The sequence below is a fragment of the Pezoporus flaviventris genome, unplaced genomic scaffold (assembly GCF_033815535.1).
Source record: "Pezoporus flaviventris isolate CSIRO_AGI_PZ_B2104156 unplaced genomic scaffold, CSIRO_AGI_Pfla_v1 ptg000066l, whole genome shotgun sequence".
NCBI lineage: Eukaryota > Metazoa > Chordata > Aves > Psittaciformes > Psittacidae > Pezoporus > Pezoporus flaviventris.
This window is the reverse complement of record NW_026892614.1, coordinates 2,802,818-2,821,052: the sequence shown is the minus strand read 5'-3', so window position 1 is coordinate 2,821,052 and position 18,235 is coordinate 2,802,818. Positions and strand designations below refer to the sequence as shown.

At 49.1% G+C, this 18,235-nt stretch overlaps 1 protein-coding gene across 1 annotated transcript; it reads right to left on the bottom strand.

The window, feature by feature from the left end:
- AARS2 (alanyl-tRNA synthetase 2, mitochondrial) lies at positions 1 to 18,179 on the bottom strand. Its single transcript, XM_061470939.1, has 22 exons — positions 17,932 to 18,179; positions 17,020 to 17,208; positions 16,242 to 16,387; positions 15,281 to 15,475; positions 14,597 to 14,741; positions 14,029 to 14,174; positions 13,623 to 13,731; positions 12,973 to 13,011; positions 12,147 to 12,258; positions 11,472 to 11,599; positions 10,454 to 10,604; positions 8,476 to 8,645; positions 7,375 to 7,488; positions 6,846 to 6,986; positions 6,081 to 6,218; positions 5,565 to 5,674; positions 4,337 to 4,445; positions 2,610 to 2,732; positions 2,082 to 2,192; positions 1,191 to 1,274; positions 932 to 1,042; positions 1 to 541 (listed from the first exon to the last, which is right to left on the bottom strand). Exons 1-22 carry the CDS (start codon positions 18,154 to 18,156, stop codon positions 377 to 379), a joined length of 2,961 nt encoding a protein of 986 aa, XP_061326923.1. The 5' UTR covers positions 18,157 to 18,179; the 3' UTR covers positions 1 to 376.
- Positions 18,180 to 18,235: the final 56 nt, after the last annotated feature.

Sequence of the window (18,235 nt, the reverse complement as noted above, 5' to 3'; positions counted from 1 at the left end):
CACTCTCTACCCTTTAATGGCTTTAGGATAACACTGTGCCATCTGCCTATGCTCTCACAGAACATTTGTGCCGGTCTTGTGGCAAGAACCGCACTCTTCCAGGAGAAGCAGGACCTGCTGTTGCAACCCATGCTTTCTCAGGCTCAATCCCCATACGCTCATGCTGACAACAGGCAGCATTTTTCTGTCAGTGGGATCAGGAGTGGGGTCTCTGCTGATCCTGGATGGTCAGAAATCTAGTTCTCCAATGCACTGGTTGCAGCAATGCTCAGTGTGGGAGCTGTTAAACCTTTCAGATCAGCAGGATATGTGTTCTGCATCAAGTGTCCACGTAGCTTGCAGCTGGGGTGCATACAGCTGTCCTGCCACCAAAGCATCACAGTTTACTCTGAGCAAACTTCAGTGCAGTAGTGAGGGCTCCCTGCATGCCCTTGGCATTTCCACTGCCCTTAGCGACAACGGGAGAGCCTCCTGCCTTCCCTTCCATCTGTGCACAGACAGCCACAGCCCAGTCAGCAGCAGAGAACACAGGGAGGCAATTCTGGGGAAAAGACACAGAACAAAGTCATTTAGACTGGTGAGCACTCTGCAATCTGGATAAAACAAGGTAACAACATCCTCTCCTCACCCAGCCTGGGCCCTCCCTAACTGAGGCAGTCATGACTGTGAGGACAGAAAAGGCTGAACTTATACGTTAATACTGTTTGCCCCTGGGGAATACATGTTTACCCCTGGGCAAACATGGCCTGGAACATCTAGAGATATCTGTGCCCAGCAGAGACTGAAAGCTTATCTGGTCCCAGTACAGTCATCTCATGTCCTCTCACTGTGTGATTACCCTCCAACACTGTGCAGAATCCCAAGAAAAGCCTCAATGGGGACCTGCTGAGTAGCAGGTCCAATCCCTCTTTGTGGGCAGGGTTATGCTTACCTTGGACACCTGACAGGCACAGAGCACCTCACCAGAAGCCTGAGGACTCAGCAGCAGGACTGATGAGCCAGGAGACTTGTCACACAGCTGGTTCACAACCTTCATGAGGATCTAGGAAAGGCAGGGAGTAGAGGGGTCAGGCTACAGCAAAGGTAACTGGCATGCAGCAGAAAATGTGCCCAGCAGGTCCCTCTTACTGCATGCAGCACCTGAGGCCAACAAGAATTACCCTTGCAAGAATTACAAGCAGATTACTCACAGAGAGGGAATCAGCTGGGACAGTATCAACGATGACAGGTTGGCTGCAATGTTTTGCTAGCAGGTTTTGTGCCTTCTCTTCCGCCTAGAAGAGGAAACAAACAGCACTTGAGGGGCTACAGGTGGCAGAGTGGGCTGGATGGGGATCTATGCATGCAACATATATATAAAGGGAATGGAAGTGCTGCTCTGTGGGATAGAGGGGATATGTATGTCAACACCAGTCAAAATAGGACTGGCAGACTGAAATCTCCACATGGAGACCTGTACAACCCTCCTTCCTCAAAATCAAGCAGATATGAACCCCTGTCAAAAGTGGAATAGAGAGTGACTCGTTCACTCCCCAGCCTCTCTCCTGGACACACATTTCCAAGTACCTCAGGAGGGCTTCTGTGGCAAGATGCTCCTTCTTTAAGAAAAAGATGTTTTTTGCTGAGAACACTAAGTGACCAATAAGCACTTCCAAAGGGCTTTTAATAATGCAATATCCATATGGCTGGGAGAAATGCTTTGTCCTGCCACACTCTTACTGTATAACTTCATAAATCCCACTGTCAGGGCCATCTCATCTTCTTCATGTATAAACAAGGAGGCAACGCCTATCTGCCTGTTGGTGTTTGCTGAAAGTGCTGGTATGGGGCTCTCCATCCTCACAGGCAGACACACAGAGGGATTCTGCAGTGTCAAAAGCCCAGTCAGTCACTCACTGCATTTTAAATTATGACCCTGGTTAACGCTAGTGAAATCAGCCTAACACAGGGCTTGTGTTGCACTTTGTGTGATTGTACCTGCTTTCTAATGGGATCCTAGTGACCAAGTGGCTGTGAAGTGTGACAGAGACACCAGCTCTGCTATCAGCAGGCTGCAGGTTAGTGTGCTGCTGCCACGGTACCTGCTTCATCTCCAATTTCTTGACAGCTGTGTTAGCTGTTCGCTGCAGCACTTTAAGGATGGTCTCTAGTTCTTTTCTTTGCCACTGGGGCATTGCAGTCTCAGTCACCACCTGCAAGACAATTTGCTGTGTAAGGACACTAAACTGTACCTAGACATTATTTGCTAGTTCTCTGGGAAGTCAGGCTGGAGCCTGGCCTCTTCACAGACGCTCCTACACCCCTATGTGATCAGGCCCAGCAGTCACTGTGGTGTGTAGCTTTCTTTTCAGCTGGGCACCTAAAGCCCAGGAGCCCTCTTTCACTGCTTTACCCTCCCCACCATTGTCTTCTCTCACATTCCCTCTGGCAGCATGTCACCTGCAACAGAGACATCTAGACACTGGCAGAAATTTTTGTGATCAAAGAGGCAACAGCAGATAGCAACTTGCCCTTGCTATTGACCATGGTAAGATTTGAACCTGGAAGGAAAGAAGTCACGTGCCTCAAGTCTGTGCTGGCATCTTTCTGTAAAGAAATGTAATCCTTACTTTGGTCAACTGGCCCACTTCTTTGGAGAGGTTCTGCATCTCAGGAATAGAGGTGCTCCTCTGCTTCATTCGGAGAGAGAGAGAGTCCACTTCCATAGCCAAGCACTGGCCTACTTCCCGAGCCTGAGAGATGGAAAGAAAGAATGCGTCAAATGCAGCAACAGAAAGAATGAGCAGGGATGGAGAACGTGGGGAGGCAGCAGGGTCATAAGCACTGGAGTGCTCTCAGGATCTAGTGGGAAGACACCTACAGAGGCTTTAAGAACAAACGTCCTAAAAAGACTCTATTCAAAAGCTTCCCTCAAGACTTGCAACTGACACTAGACAGTCACACCTTGGGGGACAAGCTGTCGTGCATTCCTGCTTCCTCAGTATCTCACACCAAGTCATCAGGATTGCAATGAGAAAAACTTGGCAGCCCTATTTACTTCTCAGAGCTCATTTTTCATTATCAAAATTATTCATTATCATATTTCATTATCAAGAGCAATCTTGAAACTACTGACTAAAGAAACAAAAGAAACACTAAAACTAAAGTGTTTTAAGTGTCATCAGCTGTTCAAGCGTATTTCCTGAGTTCAGCTGATCTTGGTGTATGTTTCTTATTGCTTTCCCCAACACCAATGCTACAATTAGTAATAACCTTCCTCCTCACACACACAAAAAAACCCTCAAAAACTTAATACAAGCTTTTTTCACCAGTGACAATCCTTATGCTTTGGAGCATTTCCTCCCTTCCAGATTTCTGTGCCCATGATGGTCCTGTGAGACTTTAGACCAGGACAGCAGAAAGTATATAAGACAAGCTGTGGACAGCGAGAATTGCTGTGTCCAGCTTGGACACACGTCCCTTGTTTCAAATCACTCACTCTCTCTGATTACTCTCCCCTGTCTAACACATGCACTCAGCTTGTCTTGGGGTCTCTCCAGGTCAGCACATCCAGCAAAGCATGCAGATGTGCCCTGCAGCTTTTCATTCCTCTGCACTAAGAAAAGCCTTCCAAGGGTCACAGATGCAGAGGGGACAATCAGCCAAAAAGCAACAGATTTGCAGGGGTGGGCTTTGCCTTTAGTCTTCCCAGTTCCACCGACAGTGAGTCACTCTTCCCTTCTGATTGTAGCCTTAAAGGAAGCAGGCAAACTCGTGGGGCCCCCTGACACTTCCAGATATTTAAAGGACAGTGTGATCCCAGAGACACAACAGCAGGTTTCTTACTTTTTTATAGAGACCAGAACATTTTGGAAAAAAAAAAGACTGAAGAAAAGAAGCAAAAGGGCTGTATGAATGAGGTCAGAGCCCTGTAATCATGAAGTACAAATCCAACTGTGATAGGCAGGAGGTGAAACCAAAGCACAAAGGATCACACCTTTGCGCACCTACCCAGGGATTGAAATTTGTAGTCCAGAGGAGATATGGCTAGGTGATATAAATATATATATCAAACAGCTTCCTGGTATTTTTGTGCCAAGTGCTTATCTTGGAAAAGGGGTCTGAGGCACAGAATGAAGGCCAAGGAGACAGGAGACTAGGATGGGGGGAAAGGAGGTGAAGAGTGAGGTATGGCAACACAGCTGAGTTCAGGAGGGAAGAAGGAAGCCAGATCAGGTGCAGCAGGGACACTCCAGCCAAAGCATAGGGAAGCTAATTGTCTATGCAGGAACCTACAAAATTGATTCCTTTTGGCATTATCTCAACACGTCAGAAATCTCAGTTCCCCCTTTCTTACCTGTTTGGCTTGTCTCCCTGTCACTGCAATGACACGGCTAATCCCTTTAACAAGCTGACGCTCATTGATGATAGACAGATCTTCCACAGCTCCTGTTCGTAGAAGGTGCCTGCAAAGTCAGCAGAGAACAGAAAACAAGCTGCTCTCTGTGAACAGAAATCAGGAAGCCAGCTTTCCTTTTAGACAAGGCTCAAGTCCAGCAGCCCCTCACCAATCCAAATAGCTGCAACCTGTTCCCATCCCTAAAATCCTGATGGTACCCTGTCATGCAACAGACAGAAACTTGAGGCTACTCTAGAGGAACCTATGTGCTACCCACTCAGCAGGCTGCTGTCAAATGGTGCATAACAGCCAAGTTCTGCCTTACTTTCCTTCAGCAGTGGGATGAATTGGGATTTTTCTCTTCTACTTGGCTGCTACTAGATCTTGTAAAAAGCACTTTTTTCCTCCAACTCCACCATTCTCTTGTCAGGCCAGCTCACAGAGTGGCCAGTAGACTCCAGTCATAATGTATTTGTGCAGACACAGGGCACTGACAACCTCTCCTTTCTTTCTTGGCTCTTAAACACTGGGTATGAAAACAAGTACAGTGTCTTAGATTCTGTTACCACAAGTAATCATTTCAGCTTCACAACAATCGATCATCTCTGCTCCCATACAGTTTCTTGTCCCAGTACTCCCACAAGAATGATCTCATGACTAGAAAATTGTTCATCTCCAGCTGTATCTACTCAAAGGCCAATTTGCTCCTGTTTGGGTTTTTTGTGTGTGTGTCAGCATTGTATTGAGATTAATTAACTCTCCTTTGACTCTCATTACTGCTAAAAGCAGAAGAGGGCAAAGACGATTAATTAAAATAATCAGAGTGGTCTGAAGGTCTGACAACCCTCCCAGATCTTCTGCTGGGTTCCCAGCTCTCCTGCAACCCCAAAGCTTTGTAATGCTGGTGTAACTGGCCACACACTCCTTTTCCACACTTTGCTGGTCCCTTGCTGCTTCCAGATTGGTTTCAGACTATGAAGCAAGGAAAAATGCTTTGCATTTCACTGGGGTTTTCTCAGCCTGGGATTTCCAAAGCTTCATAACTAGCGCATCCTGTCCTCACAAGATCTTTCTGGTGAGGAAACTTAGCTGCACAGGGACAGAGACGGGAGCTTGCAAGAATGTCTCTACCTCAGCCACTGGTGCCCACAAACATAACTTCTGACTGCAAGCAAAAGCCACTTACGTCCCACAGCAGAGCTCCACAGAGGTCTGCAATGCAGCCTCAGAGTCGCGGGTCAGCACACTCTCCACAGGGACCCCCAGGGACACTATCCTCACTGGATCTGGATACCCCTGACAGAGGAGACAGGCATCAGCAGCTAACAACATGGTCCTTCAGGAGCACTTAAACACTTAACTGCTTGCTTCAGGTGTCTGCCTCATTTTTCCCCTGTTCTAGAGTAGCCCCAGAGTCAGGGGAGCACTGCTTTTTCCCCACTACCAAACAGTAAAGGGAGAAAGAACAACTGGGTGACACACAAGCTTTTGGTCAAGAAAAATGAGCAGAAAGCCTGTGCATCACCAGCCTCCACAGTTTACAACACAGTGTCCCAAGATCTCATCTCTGTCCTATTTTCCTTCCTGAGTTTTGGGAGTCGTTTCCCTTGCAGAAACCCATTGCATCAACATCTCTTGTGACCCAGATGATCGCTGCTGAAGGAGAACGCTCATGAAGATGCATGCTGCCATCCTGTCATACCTCATTCACTGCACGGAGTCCCTGAACTCTTCTCGCCAATGTGAGGGGGACCTCAGCCATATGCACAACCTCGTTTTGTTTGATCACATCCTGGACCACTTGCTCTACTTGCTGCAGCTGCTCCACAGTCACAGGGCCCTGAGGAAGTAAATCAGACACTTTCAAGGGAAGCCTCCTGCGAAGTATAGAACAAAGGAGGGAGAAGTGGGACAGCCCCCTCCAAGGAACAGCAAGGAACCATTTCCCCTTGCATCTCATCTTCCCTACTTTTAAAAGGGAATTGAGAGCATCATGACCCTCCCACCAACTCCTCCCATGAGGGATAAGGATTTTTGATACAAGAGAATCAATCAAACTCTTCAAGAGAGATGCTGCAGTGAGTGACAGGTTACCAGGGCCAGTGCTCAGTCTGATCCAACAGCTTTCAGCTCCTGACTGCTCTCACCTGGATGACATCAGGAATGTGCCACAGCCAAGATGGTGAATCTTTCAGACACCTCTACACTACTCAAGTAGGTCTCATGACTGGTTTTGCTAAGTCCTTTCCCTTCTGACCCTCATTAATCTGCTCAGCAAGCCCTGCTCAGAGTCAGGTCAATGCAAAGCAGAGCAGTCATGTCCAGAGAACCAAGTTTCCTTGCTCAGATAAACCACGACCTGTCTCTGAAAGAGTGATTATGGCAAGAGGAGAAAAAGCCCTGGGGAGAAGGCCAGCACTAGGATGTTGGTAGTGCTGAGAACAAGCAAACACAAGTCCAGAGTCACCTTGGTGTCAAAGTCGAAGCGCAGCTGCTCTGCTGTCACATGGGACCCTCGCTGCTCTGTGTGCTCACCCAGGACACGGCGGAGCGCGAAGTTCAGCACGTGGGTCGCGGTGTGGTTTGTCATGCACGCCAGCCGCCGGGCCTGAGAGCACAGACAGGTTGGCAGGGAGTGCTGGTTCTCCACAGCTCAGGGGAGCAGGGGTGGCAGGAAGACAGGGGAAAGGCTGCACATGAGGGAATGGGAAGAAAAACAATGGGTAGTACAGCTGTCAGATTAATTTATGTCACAGGGCAGATCTAACTTCTTTTGCCATGGGATCACCTCTGTAAAACAGCAAAGGGTAGGCTGGATACCTCTGGACAGACCAGTGGCTGATAGAAGATTAGAGTCACTTGTGAGGTCTCCTTCCCACTGCACAACATGGTGAAGAGCAGTCTCAGGAATACATGGGACAAGGCTCTGACATGCCCAGGTTACTCAGGATTCTCAAAGTAAGGCTGGGAAAAGGTTAAAAGCAGTGAGTTATCACCTCATCCACAAAGAGCTGCACTTGATCACCAGCACGCAGGGTTTCCACAGCAATGACCTCATGGACCACGTAACCACCACAGAGACGAACTGACTCTACAGGGAAGAGTATGTCCTAAGCAAAAAGACAGAAAGATGAGCTTTAGGACACAGGGAAAATCCAAATAGGTGCCTGCTTGATCTGACTGGGAAACACAACCCCCACTGATCCCTAAGACAGGGACAGGGTGGCAAAAGCAGGGAGAAACTTACTGTGCATGCAACCAGAGAGTCTCAGACCTTCCCTGCATCCAGCTACTCACTGCACAACATGCTGAGGTTGTCAGCTTGCAGTGGATGGGCAGAAACATCACCAATGCTGATGAATCCTAACAAGGATGCTTGTCCATGAGAAAATGGACAGCAGATTCCAAGGCACTTGTCTCAGGCAGCCAAGGTGCCATTTCTACCTCACTGGGCTGGCAACAGAAACTTGATCCCCACTTCAGCTTGAGAAGTGCTGAGCAAGCCACTATCACATTCTGCAAGGCTAAAAAGGTGGCATCAGGGCCCAGGGGTGATTCTCAAGAGCTGCAATGTGGAAGGAAAAAAAGCTGCACCCCATGTAACTTCCCAGGAGAGGGTCAAAGTTTTCCCTCTGGCAAGGCTGAAGGAATATGCTGGGGAAGTGGAGGTCCTCCCTGATGCTTTTTGGAGGGATAAGAGTTTTTGCACAGGGTCTCGGGTGGGGCACTACTTGCAGTTGTCCAGGACTGGCCAGAGATGTTACTCAGCTCACAGACTCTCTGGTCACTGATTGCCTTCTCTCTGCATTGCAACCTCAAGAATGCAGCACACTGAAGGGAGACCCAAGAAGACTTTACAGTCTTCCTCTGCAAGACAGAATTTCAAAGGGCTGACAGAGACAACCAGAGCAGCAGGTACACCTCTGTGAAGATACTGCTGCTTCTCATTCACCCTACCAACCCTGATGCAAAGCCAAGGGAACTCTCACAAGGCAACAGCTAGAAGATTAACCCAGCAAACCAGCCTATCATTTGGGGTATTCTGCCTGGCCTCAGGACTCACAGTGGCCTTGGGTTCAGGAAGCAAAGGGTCTTACCTGCTGCCCTAACCGTATCATGTAGCCTTTGTCACAGTCCTGCCCACCCTGCTCTGCATAGAAGTTAGTCCTGTCCAAGATGACACCACAGTGTTGCCCTGCCCCAACCTCCTTCTGGAGAGACTGATCTCTGTACAGCATCAGGACAGTGGCCTGGCATGGGCTGAACTCTGTCAGGAGAAAGAAGATGACAGCAATTAGTGCATACACCCTGTCAGATTGCAGCAGGAAAGGAGGGACCACTTCCCTGTGCCAACCCTGTCAATACCCAGTCTATTCTGAAAGCTGGCACTTTCCTTTGCCTTGGTAGGAGTGGAACTGCTGTTGGCAGAAAGCACAAAGGAGCTGTTGTTTGAAACTACATCACCCTCCACTTACTTAGTGACAGACCTGCTAAGTAGTAGGTGAGCTGGCAGGGACACCCAATCTAGCGCTACATGAGCCTGACAGAACAAGATGTGGCACAGACACATCTGCAACTCTCTACACTGCAAGCTTGTTACACCTGCCTGCCTTCTATGAAGGGATGAGAGACCTGGTGGACAAGAGATAACAGCGATATTGCCTTCCTCGATGCAGCAAGCTTCTAACATGCTCTTCTGTAGGCTCCTTGAAGCCAAATTTAGGCAATATGGGCTGGGTGGGTAGACCATAAGGTGGGTACTGGCTGGGCGGCTGACCTCACATAGAATTGCTTAATAGTTCAATATTCCTTTACTAGTAAAGCTACTTGGTGGCTGGTATTAGGGCATATACCATTTGAGACCGTTCTCTAATGACTACACACTACAAGATGGGATGTACCCATATCCTGCTTCTGTATGGCAATGAACTGCTGGGGACTGGTTGACACACTGAAGAGCAGGGCTGCTTTTCAGAAGCATCACAGCAGGCCAAACAAATGGACCGACAGAAACCTTGGGGTCCTCAGGAGCAAGCTGAACACAAGTCAGCAGGGTGCCCCTGCAGCAAGGAAGACTGACTGCCTGCCTGCTGGGCTGTATGAACGCAAACACAGCCAGCAGGTCAAAGAAAGTGGTTATTCACCCCTCTTTAGCATTTGTGAGACTGCATCTAGAGTGTAGGAAATTCCGGTTGTAAAGAAATAGACTTTTTCATACTGAGTGATAAAGAACGGGGAACAGAGAGATCTCTGTCACTAAAGACACTGAAAACATAAATAGAAAAGGCTCTGAGCAACTTGAGCTGACTGCAGCTAATGTTCCTTAGATCAAGATATCCAGAGATCCCCTCCAACCTGAATTATTCCACAATTCAGCGACTGAGGAGGTGAGACAGCTCTAGCTTGGAGATTTCAGCCAACGTCACTGCTGGGCTTTTTTCCTCCGTTATGCTCTTGCATGGATATATAGCTTGATTTGCCTCACTTTCTGCTTAGTGTGGTTGCCACCAGCACCCTGGGTGTGACGGAGCTGGCTGTACTCAGCTATCTCTAATGGTTTGTGACAGCCACACCACCACTTACTCTGTGGTTTAGCTTTATGCTTTCCCTAGAGCACCAGCAACCTCAGCTACCCTCAATGATAAAAAGCCTGCACTGGCATCTAGTGGTCTGCCAAAGAAATAGTAAGTGTGAGGCTTTAAACTGCCACCTAAACCCTTTGCATAATTCTTCATTCTTCCTAGCGCTCAGACCCAGAAGCCTAATTGCTGGGGACAGAGTCATGGCTAGAAGAAATAAACAGTCTCTTTTTCACCACTGCACAGTAATACCAGACCACAGCTCACAACCTTGTCACTAGCTCTTGTCACTGGGGACATACCAGCAGCCATAACAAAAGCACCTACTTTGGGATGAGGTACGGGGGCAGGGAAAAGATGTGGCAGCAAGGTGGACAGGTTTGAATCACAAAGTGCATGCTCTGCACGCATGAGGTTAGGCAGTAGAAGTAGTCTTGTGAGTGATTCTAGTGCCCTCAGGCAGAACTTGCCTTACAGACAGGACCTGGTCACTTACCATACTGCCCGTGCAGCCCAAGTGTGTAGGAGTACTTTGGAGAGTCATCAGTAGCAGGCACGTTGCTGCTCTGCAGCTGAGCCAGCGAGTGCACATCAAGGTGTGTGTTTGTGTCTTCCTCCTGTCCTGCCTGGGGGCCACGAGCCTTCCGCTACAGCAGAGAATCACAGAATCAACTAACTTGGTAAAGACCTCTAAAGTCATCAAATCCAACCATTACCCCAGGACTGCCAAGACCACAAATAAAGTGTAACACTGAGGGGTATGAGCAAATGATGGGAGATACCTGGGAGCACTCAAACTGATAACTGGAGCTATAAGGCTAGGAACAACTTCTTTACCTTCCTGGAAAAGGCTTGTTGAGATCCAAGCTGATGGAGCCTACTGCTAAACCAACCCCATTCCTTCAAACCCCACAAGGACTCAATACCACCCTGTACTAGTCTTGAGGCAGGCCGTAAGCAACAGCTAACACAACCCTCCTGGCACAGCTTGCTGTGTAGTTGTGCAACATCTAGACCATTAAAACTCAGAAGACCGAGACCTTGAACGAATTACTACATGGGGGCGTGTGTGTGCATGTGTGTGTGTGTGGTGGGCAATGCAAGTCTTCCAGCACTACAGAGACCAAGGACATTTTGTAAACTCTTCATAAATCACTTATTGTTTGGGCTGTCTAAGCTGGCTCTGCTCTGGGTGAGGAGTTGGACTAAACGATTGACAGGACACTCCTGAACTATATAATGCTACGATAACCTTCACTCCAGCAACAGTCAGCATCATAAAACACTTCTACTGATCTGAAGAGAATCACCAGCCAACACCTCTCAATCCCACACCCAAAAGCAAAGGCATTGTGACCCCATTGAGGTTTCAGACCTACTTCCCCTTCAGGGAAAAGGCACATGGCCCTGTGGTGCATTCAAAGAGCCTCAGCAGTGACAGGAATTCTGCATCCGTGCTCACAGGCGAGAGGGAAGGCTCTGAATTATTTTGACAGAGTGAGTCTCCCTCTTACCTTCGCATCTTCCAGAGCAAGTTCACTAAAAGCAGCTGAATCCAAACTGATTCCCTTTTCTTCAAGCATCAAGTCAATCAGATCCAGAGGAAATCCCAGATTCCCATAGAGAGACCAGGCTACTTCAGCTGTAGGACAAAAGTAGGACATGAATTCTGTGTAAACACAGAAAGCAAAGGTATCTCAAGATTTGCTTCAACGGGACCAGTCTAATGTGTGCCTTGGTAACTGTATTCATATAAGAACTGTATTCATATATGTTGTGTTCAACCAGTAATGGGGAAGAAAAGCCATGCAGTTGCTCTTGCATGAGACTGAGTATTCATGATGCCCCACAGCCCTATTCCTGCTAAAATTTAGTGCAGCACATCTCAACAGGCAGCTGTGCTGGTTGGGTCCCCAGTTCCTTCTTTCAGCTGTGACTTGTAAGGACCTAGTTAACTGGCCAGTAAAGCAGCAAGGGAATATTTCTAATTTGCCTGGTGCCTAGTTTGTTGTGAGAACAAAGTGTCAGGAAACAACTGCAGTCTGGAGAAAGGAGCAACATCTGCTCCTCTGCCAGGGCTACTGAAAACAAGTGGGAGACGCAATGTCCACCAGTTTTGACTGCAATGCTTTGTGAGGGCCTGGATCAAACCATCTTTTAGTTCAGCTTGTCACAGGAGAGAGACTCACCTGGGAAGTTTGTGGAGGGCTCCATCTGCTGCACTGTCCGCTCAATGATGCGCCTCCCACGCTCAAGGGAGGACAGAAAAGCGGCTTCGTTCTCATTGATGATATCCATGATCTGCTCAAGGATCAGAAGGGTTAGCCACAACACCTTGGGAAGTTTCACAGCTCAGCTCAGCCCTGCTACAGTCAGCTCAAAGCAAATCAAGCAGGTGTCTAACACAGTGTCTGCTTGAACCAGACTTTTTGTTCTCTAAGTGTCCATCACAACATCGCTTTGATGCATTACTGAACAGTGCCAAAGTCACTGGGGCTCCTATCACTGTTCCTGTCAAGGAAATACTAAGCATCTGCCTGGGGAAAGTTTTAAGCTGACAAACGCTCCCTGTCAGACATTCATGTCTGTGATCCAATTAAAAACTGCATGGCTGGAACAGCCAGCAAAATTGCTCATCACAGTTGCTGTCAGCAGAAGCAAGCCAGGACTAGTCTGAAATCACCAATCCACTTTGGACAAAGAGTACCCAGGCTAGGACAGGCTGTACGTGCACTCAACAAAAGTAGCTTTTTTAGAGCAACAGCTGCATCATGCCAGGACAAGCAGTCCCTGGTAAGCATCTAGTAGAACTCCTGCAAGAAAATCTGCCACAGATACCTCTCGTACCCCTGTGCTCCCAGCATGTCTCAGCCCACCATGCAAACATGGTTAGGGAGGAGTCTATACAAACTCTTTCAGCTAAGTCCCAAGGAAGGACTGACTTTGCCCAACAGCAGTGCCTCACAAAGATAATGAGAGATGGGGTTTCTCTCCAGGAGATTCCGTATCACTTACCTGGTCTGTATTCTTTGTCAGCTCTGGATAAGCATCTCCCTGTGGAGTGAGCTTCAGTTAGTGATAACATCCTCAGCATCTTCCTCAGGGGATCTAACAGTGTGCTAAAAGCATTACAGAGGCTTCTCAAGGATGTGAGCGTTAAGGGAGCCCTAGCACACAGCTCCAGGGCCAGCAGCACAGGGGAAGAATCACACTTAGGACTTTCAGCTGCTATCTCTTGGCTCTCTCCCTGTGACCTGCCTCTGCTAGCCTCTGCATAGCATCTCTTGGCAAACACATCCATTCACCATAGGAAGAAAGCATCTTCTTTTAGGATGCTGTTAGTACTCACAGGGACCAATTTCAGATGGTTTAAACAAGATGTAACAGCTTGGAAGCCACTGCATTTAAGGAACAGTGTGTGCTTGCATACACTTACACACATACTTGTGCTGACAGTACCACTGGTCAAACAAGGGGCCTTCCCATCACAAATGATCAAGAGACAAGAGATTTTTACTGCTGTGATGCACAGCACCAGATACACCCTTTTGGCGCTTCAAGGTTCACATCCAAGATCATCTCCTGACAGCATACAGTAAAGGGACATGGGGCAGAACAGGCCAGGTATGATACTCTTTTCCCCCAGGGCAGCAGTTTTTACTCACCAGAACTTCCACTACAGTAGGCACCAGGGAGGCCAGGAGCCCAGGTGGAGCATGAAGGACTTCAGAGCAAAAGCGGACAGCCCTGCGCAGGATCCGACGTAGCACCAGCCTGAAAACAGGGCAGGATTTGCTGGACAGCCATGTAAGCATCTCTGCCCAGCTCCCACATCCAGCGTGCCACAGCTCCTCTGGCCTCATCTACTGCCACAGGCCAGCTGCTCTGAGCACTCTACATGCACCCAAGGATAAGCCTGCATATCAGAACCTCTCCCAGACTCACCTTCCTGCCTCCCCAAAGCTCATGCACTCCCTATATTGGGCCCACACCAGAACCTCTCCCCTGGCTATCCATATTCCTTTCTGGAGCAAACTCACTACACCCGATGCCATTTCCTTATGTTCTTACTCTGCTCCTGAGAAGCCGGGGTAGACGCTGTCAGTGATGCACACACACAAGGTGCGCACATGATCTGCCACCACACGGTAAGCCATATTCACATGGCCAACATCAGCATCCCCAACCAGACCTTGGTATCTAGGCCCCCTGCAGCCCTAAAAAAAACCAGCAAGGAGACAGATCAGCAGAAATTAACGGCAGCAGAAAGTTTCAATACATGAGGCAGCCAGCTACACTTGAGATCATGCTTCTCAACTACCTCTGAACCACGTGCAGTTGAGGTGCACTCATTAAATTCTTCCAGAGCATTACAGACCAAGACTTCCAGGTCAGCCAATGCCATGGCACTGAGGAATTTAAGAAACTGGAGGAAAAATGCATCATCACTGCTAATAGCCTAGCACATTTCCAGCCTAGAATTCTCCCCAGTTTCCCCAGAATGCTGCTCTGGACATACTTCCTTCTCAAACTACTACACAGTGACATATGTAGAGAAGGCTCTGCCATGGCACCAGGCAAGAAGTCTGCACTCAAGCAGCTTCTGCTTAGCTATGACTCTAAATAGAAGCACTGCTACCTTGTGAATGGCATCCAAGATGGGAGTGAAGAGATCTGTATCATAGTTGGAGCGTTTGTTCTGCAGAACTGTCACCAGCCTTTCCAGGCCCATTCCTGTATCCACGTGATGCTGTGGCAAGGGAAGCAGATTCCCCTCCACCTCTCTGTCAGCCAGCCGGAGAAAAAAAAATGCAAAAGAAAAGCAAGGGTCAATTCAGGGGTGAAGAAAAGGAGCACGTGAATAACAGAAAATGGGAGACTGATGGGGGACAGAAACAGCAGGTGACCCAACAAAAGGATGTTCAGGGACAAGACTTAACAGCAGCCTGCCTTGTCAGACACTGTCAGACAGCAAGGATCTGAACATCAGATAGTCAGGATAGACAGCAACATAGGGAAAAAGGCCTTCTAGACAGCAGCCAAAGGTCACTTCTCCATTTGCAGGTGTCTCCAGGCTGCTGCAGACCTCAAGAGACCTCTGGGATGCAGCAGTGAAGGAAAATAAGCAACTGAGGTTGAAGAAAGACAGGACAAATAAAACAAAGGGGATCAAAAACCACACTGGACATCTATCCAGAGCTTCCCTTCTTGCTCCTGTACTGTAACCTCCTGGAAAGCAGCGAGATGTCTGAAAATACAGACATACAGTTTTGGAGTCAGACAAGGGGGAAAGACTCTGGAGTTCAGACTAGATGCCTGGTACCTGTTGTACTGCATGAAGACCAGGTTCCAGATCTCCACTACATCGGGGTTGCCCTGGTTCACCAGCGCTGCAGCATTTCTGCCACCACCCACGTGGTCATAGTGGATCTCTGTGCAGGGACCACAGGGACCTGTGTCCCCCATCTCCCAGAAATTGTCCTTCAATGGAAAAGGAAGCACATGGCTGGCAGGCACCCTGGAAAGGAAAATAACATGTGGGGCATGCACACAAAGCACACAGTAGCCTAGATCATAGAGAAAGTTGGAAGGAAGGAATCCTTTGTGACTACTACAAACTCAATAACCAAACACATTAGGATTCCTTTGCTTCTGTTCACACAGAATTATTCTCCTTAGTAGGAAGAAGCTGGACCAAACCAGACAGGATCATATTCACTGCCCAGAATGGCTGGCAAACATAATCTGGCTCCTGCTGACAGAGTCAGGCCCTCCACTAATGAGCTGTCTTCCTCCTTGGAGTGAATACCAGCACAGCTAAAACCTGATCACAGCGGACAAGGGTGAACACCAACAGCAGCACAGAGCTGGCTGCCTTGGGTTCAAAACCCACATACAGTCCGGGACAAGATCCCAAAGCAGAGCAGCACTCCCTTCAATGGCTTCACACTGAAGCTAGCTTTCAAATACACTTTCTGCAGCTCATGACAGAGAGGAAGCAAAAGATCAGAGATCCTTCACACACTTCATCCAGGCCAGCCAGACTCAGGTACACATCTCCCCAGACTGATGACATCTGAGTAACAGCTTAAAGGTCAAGTGCCCCAGACCACCCAGAGCCCAGCTGACTTTTTTAACAGCCCAAACAAAACAGAAACAAAATGAGTTTAAAAGACAACTTTTGGCCCCTACATCTCATTCACGTCAACTAAAGAGCAAACGGGGGACTATGGAGACCAAAGTGTCAGCCCTACTTCTCAGAACCTCTTCTCTAACATGCTTACCCCAGGCGAAGCCATATGTCCCTGCACTCCTCATCTGCGCTCAGCCCCAGCGAGGAGTCTCCACCAAAATAGGTGACGTAGAGACGATCTCTGGGGATCCCGTAGACCTCTGTCAAGAGCTCCCAGGCCATGCTACATGCCTCCTCCTGAGCAAGCAGGGAACACAAATGAAGCACAGTAATCTGGGATGCACAACGATGCAGAAAGGCTCTTTAGGATGAGAGTCAAGCACCAAAGAAGTTAATTTCTGCTGCTCCCTCCCTTCCCAATTTTAAGGCATATTGCAAAGAGCAGGATGAGGGTCAGGCAAGTGAGACAGCTCACTGCTGCCTGGGTGAAACTGACATCACTACATTGTTGGGAGACCTTCAGGATCACAGCACTGTCTACAACCATGTACTTACTAGCAGAGTTACTGCCAAAAAAAAAATAGCATCTTTTATCATTCTCCCCTTTTCAAACTTTGTAGTAAGAAGCACCAAATGAACTGGTAATCTTTTTGCAACATACCGAATGGTCAACATTGGCATTCACATACAGAACTGTGGTTTGTACGTGCTGTTCGCAGCTTTGACAGGCTGACCTTTTCCAGAGCCTGCAGGGCACGTTTAGTGGTTCAGAACACCAGCTGAGTACCTGTACTCCAGGCCACAGAGCTCCCAAGACATCATCTGGAGCTTACCAAAATGCTTTCTGCACAGTCTTACGTCACTACAGCACAGCTCTGAAAGAAAGGCTGTCTTTCCCCCCCAGAGAAGGCTCTCTCCTATTGCCTCACCTTAAAGTAATCCCCAAAGGACCAGTTCCCCAGCATCTCGAAGAACGTGTGATGGTAAGTGTCACGGCCCACATCCTCCAAGTCATTGTGCTTCCCTCCCGCTCGCACACACTTCTGGCTGTTCACCACCCGCCGGTGCTGCACCAGTTCGCTCCGGGGGTGCACCGTGCCTAGGAAGATGGGCTTGAACTGGAAATTAGGGCAGAGAAACATATGCTATTGCTGGACACCACTGGCACTGGGGGCTGTGCCTTTCCAGCCAGAGGTGAATGGGAGGGCAGCAGTGTGATAAGCCCATGTAGGAGCCTGCCCTGCCACAATTCTACGCCCCTCACTACAAGTAAGATGTTGAGTTACTGGAACGGGTCCAGAGATGGGGAATGAAGCTGGTGAAAGGTCTGGAGAATAAGTCTGATGACAAACAGCTTTGAGAACTGGGGGTTTTTAGTCTGGAGAAGAGAAGGCTCAGGAGGGACCTTATCATTCTCTACAACTGCCAGAAAGGAGAGTGTAGTGAGGTCAGGATTGGTCTCTTCTCCCAAGTAACAAGCATCAGGACAAGAGGAAATGACCTCAAGCTGTGCCAAAGGAGGGTTAGGTTGGATACTTGAAAAATTTCTTCACAGAGAGGGTGCTCAGGCATTGGTGCAGGCTGCCCAGGGGAATGGTGGAATCACCATCCCTTGAAGTGTTCAAACCATGTAGATGAGGCCCTCAGTGACACGGTTTAGTGGTGGCCTTGGCAGTCCTTGGGTAGAGGTTGGATTTGATGATCTTAGAGGTCTTTTCCAACCTAGTTGATTCTATGATTCTACCCCGAGATGCGCCGCGCTCCTCGGGAGCCAGCGGAAGGACCTGCGTGGGCCGGAGCCCCGGGGCGGACGGAGGAAAGAGGGGACTGGGGGGGAGCACCTGGTTCATGCCCGCGTTGACGAACAGGAGGCGCGGGTCGCCGCGGGGCCGCACGGGAGCTGAGGGCAGGCGGCGGTGGCCGTGGCGGTCCTGGAAGAAGCGGAGGAAGGCGGCGCGGACGTGGCCGGCCGGCGGGCCGTCAGCTGCCCCGCGGCGGGGGCTGCAGCACCAGCGCCACGGCACCGCCAGCAGCACCCTCCGCCGCAGCCGGACGGCCGCCGCCATGGCAGCGGAAGTCGGCGCTGCGAGGCCCGGAAAGGGCGGTGGCGGAGGGGCCGCCGGGATAGCAGAGGAGCACCGCCTC

What these genes read in the sequence shown, in the direction of transcription:
- AARS2 (XM_061470939.1), bottom strand. Translation starts at nt 18,156, where the DNA reads ATGGCGGCGGCCGTCCGGCTGCGGCGGAGGGTGCTGCTGGCGGTGCCG. An exon ending in CTACTGTAGTGGAAGTTCTG is followed by an intron (nt 13,012 to 13,622) that starts GTGAGTAAAAAC and finishes CTCACTCCACAG; the next exon opens with GGAGATGCTTATCCAGAGCT. An exon ending in TGCAGCTCTTTGTGGATGAG is followed by an intron (nt 6,987 to 7,374) that starts GTGATAACTCAC and finishes CTGTGCTCTCAG; the next exon opens with GCCCGGCGGCTGGCGTGCAT.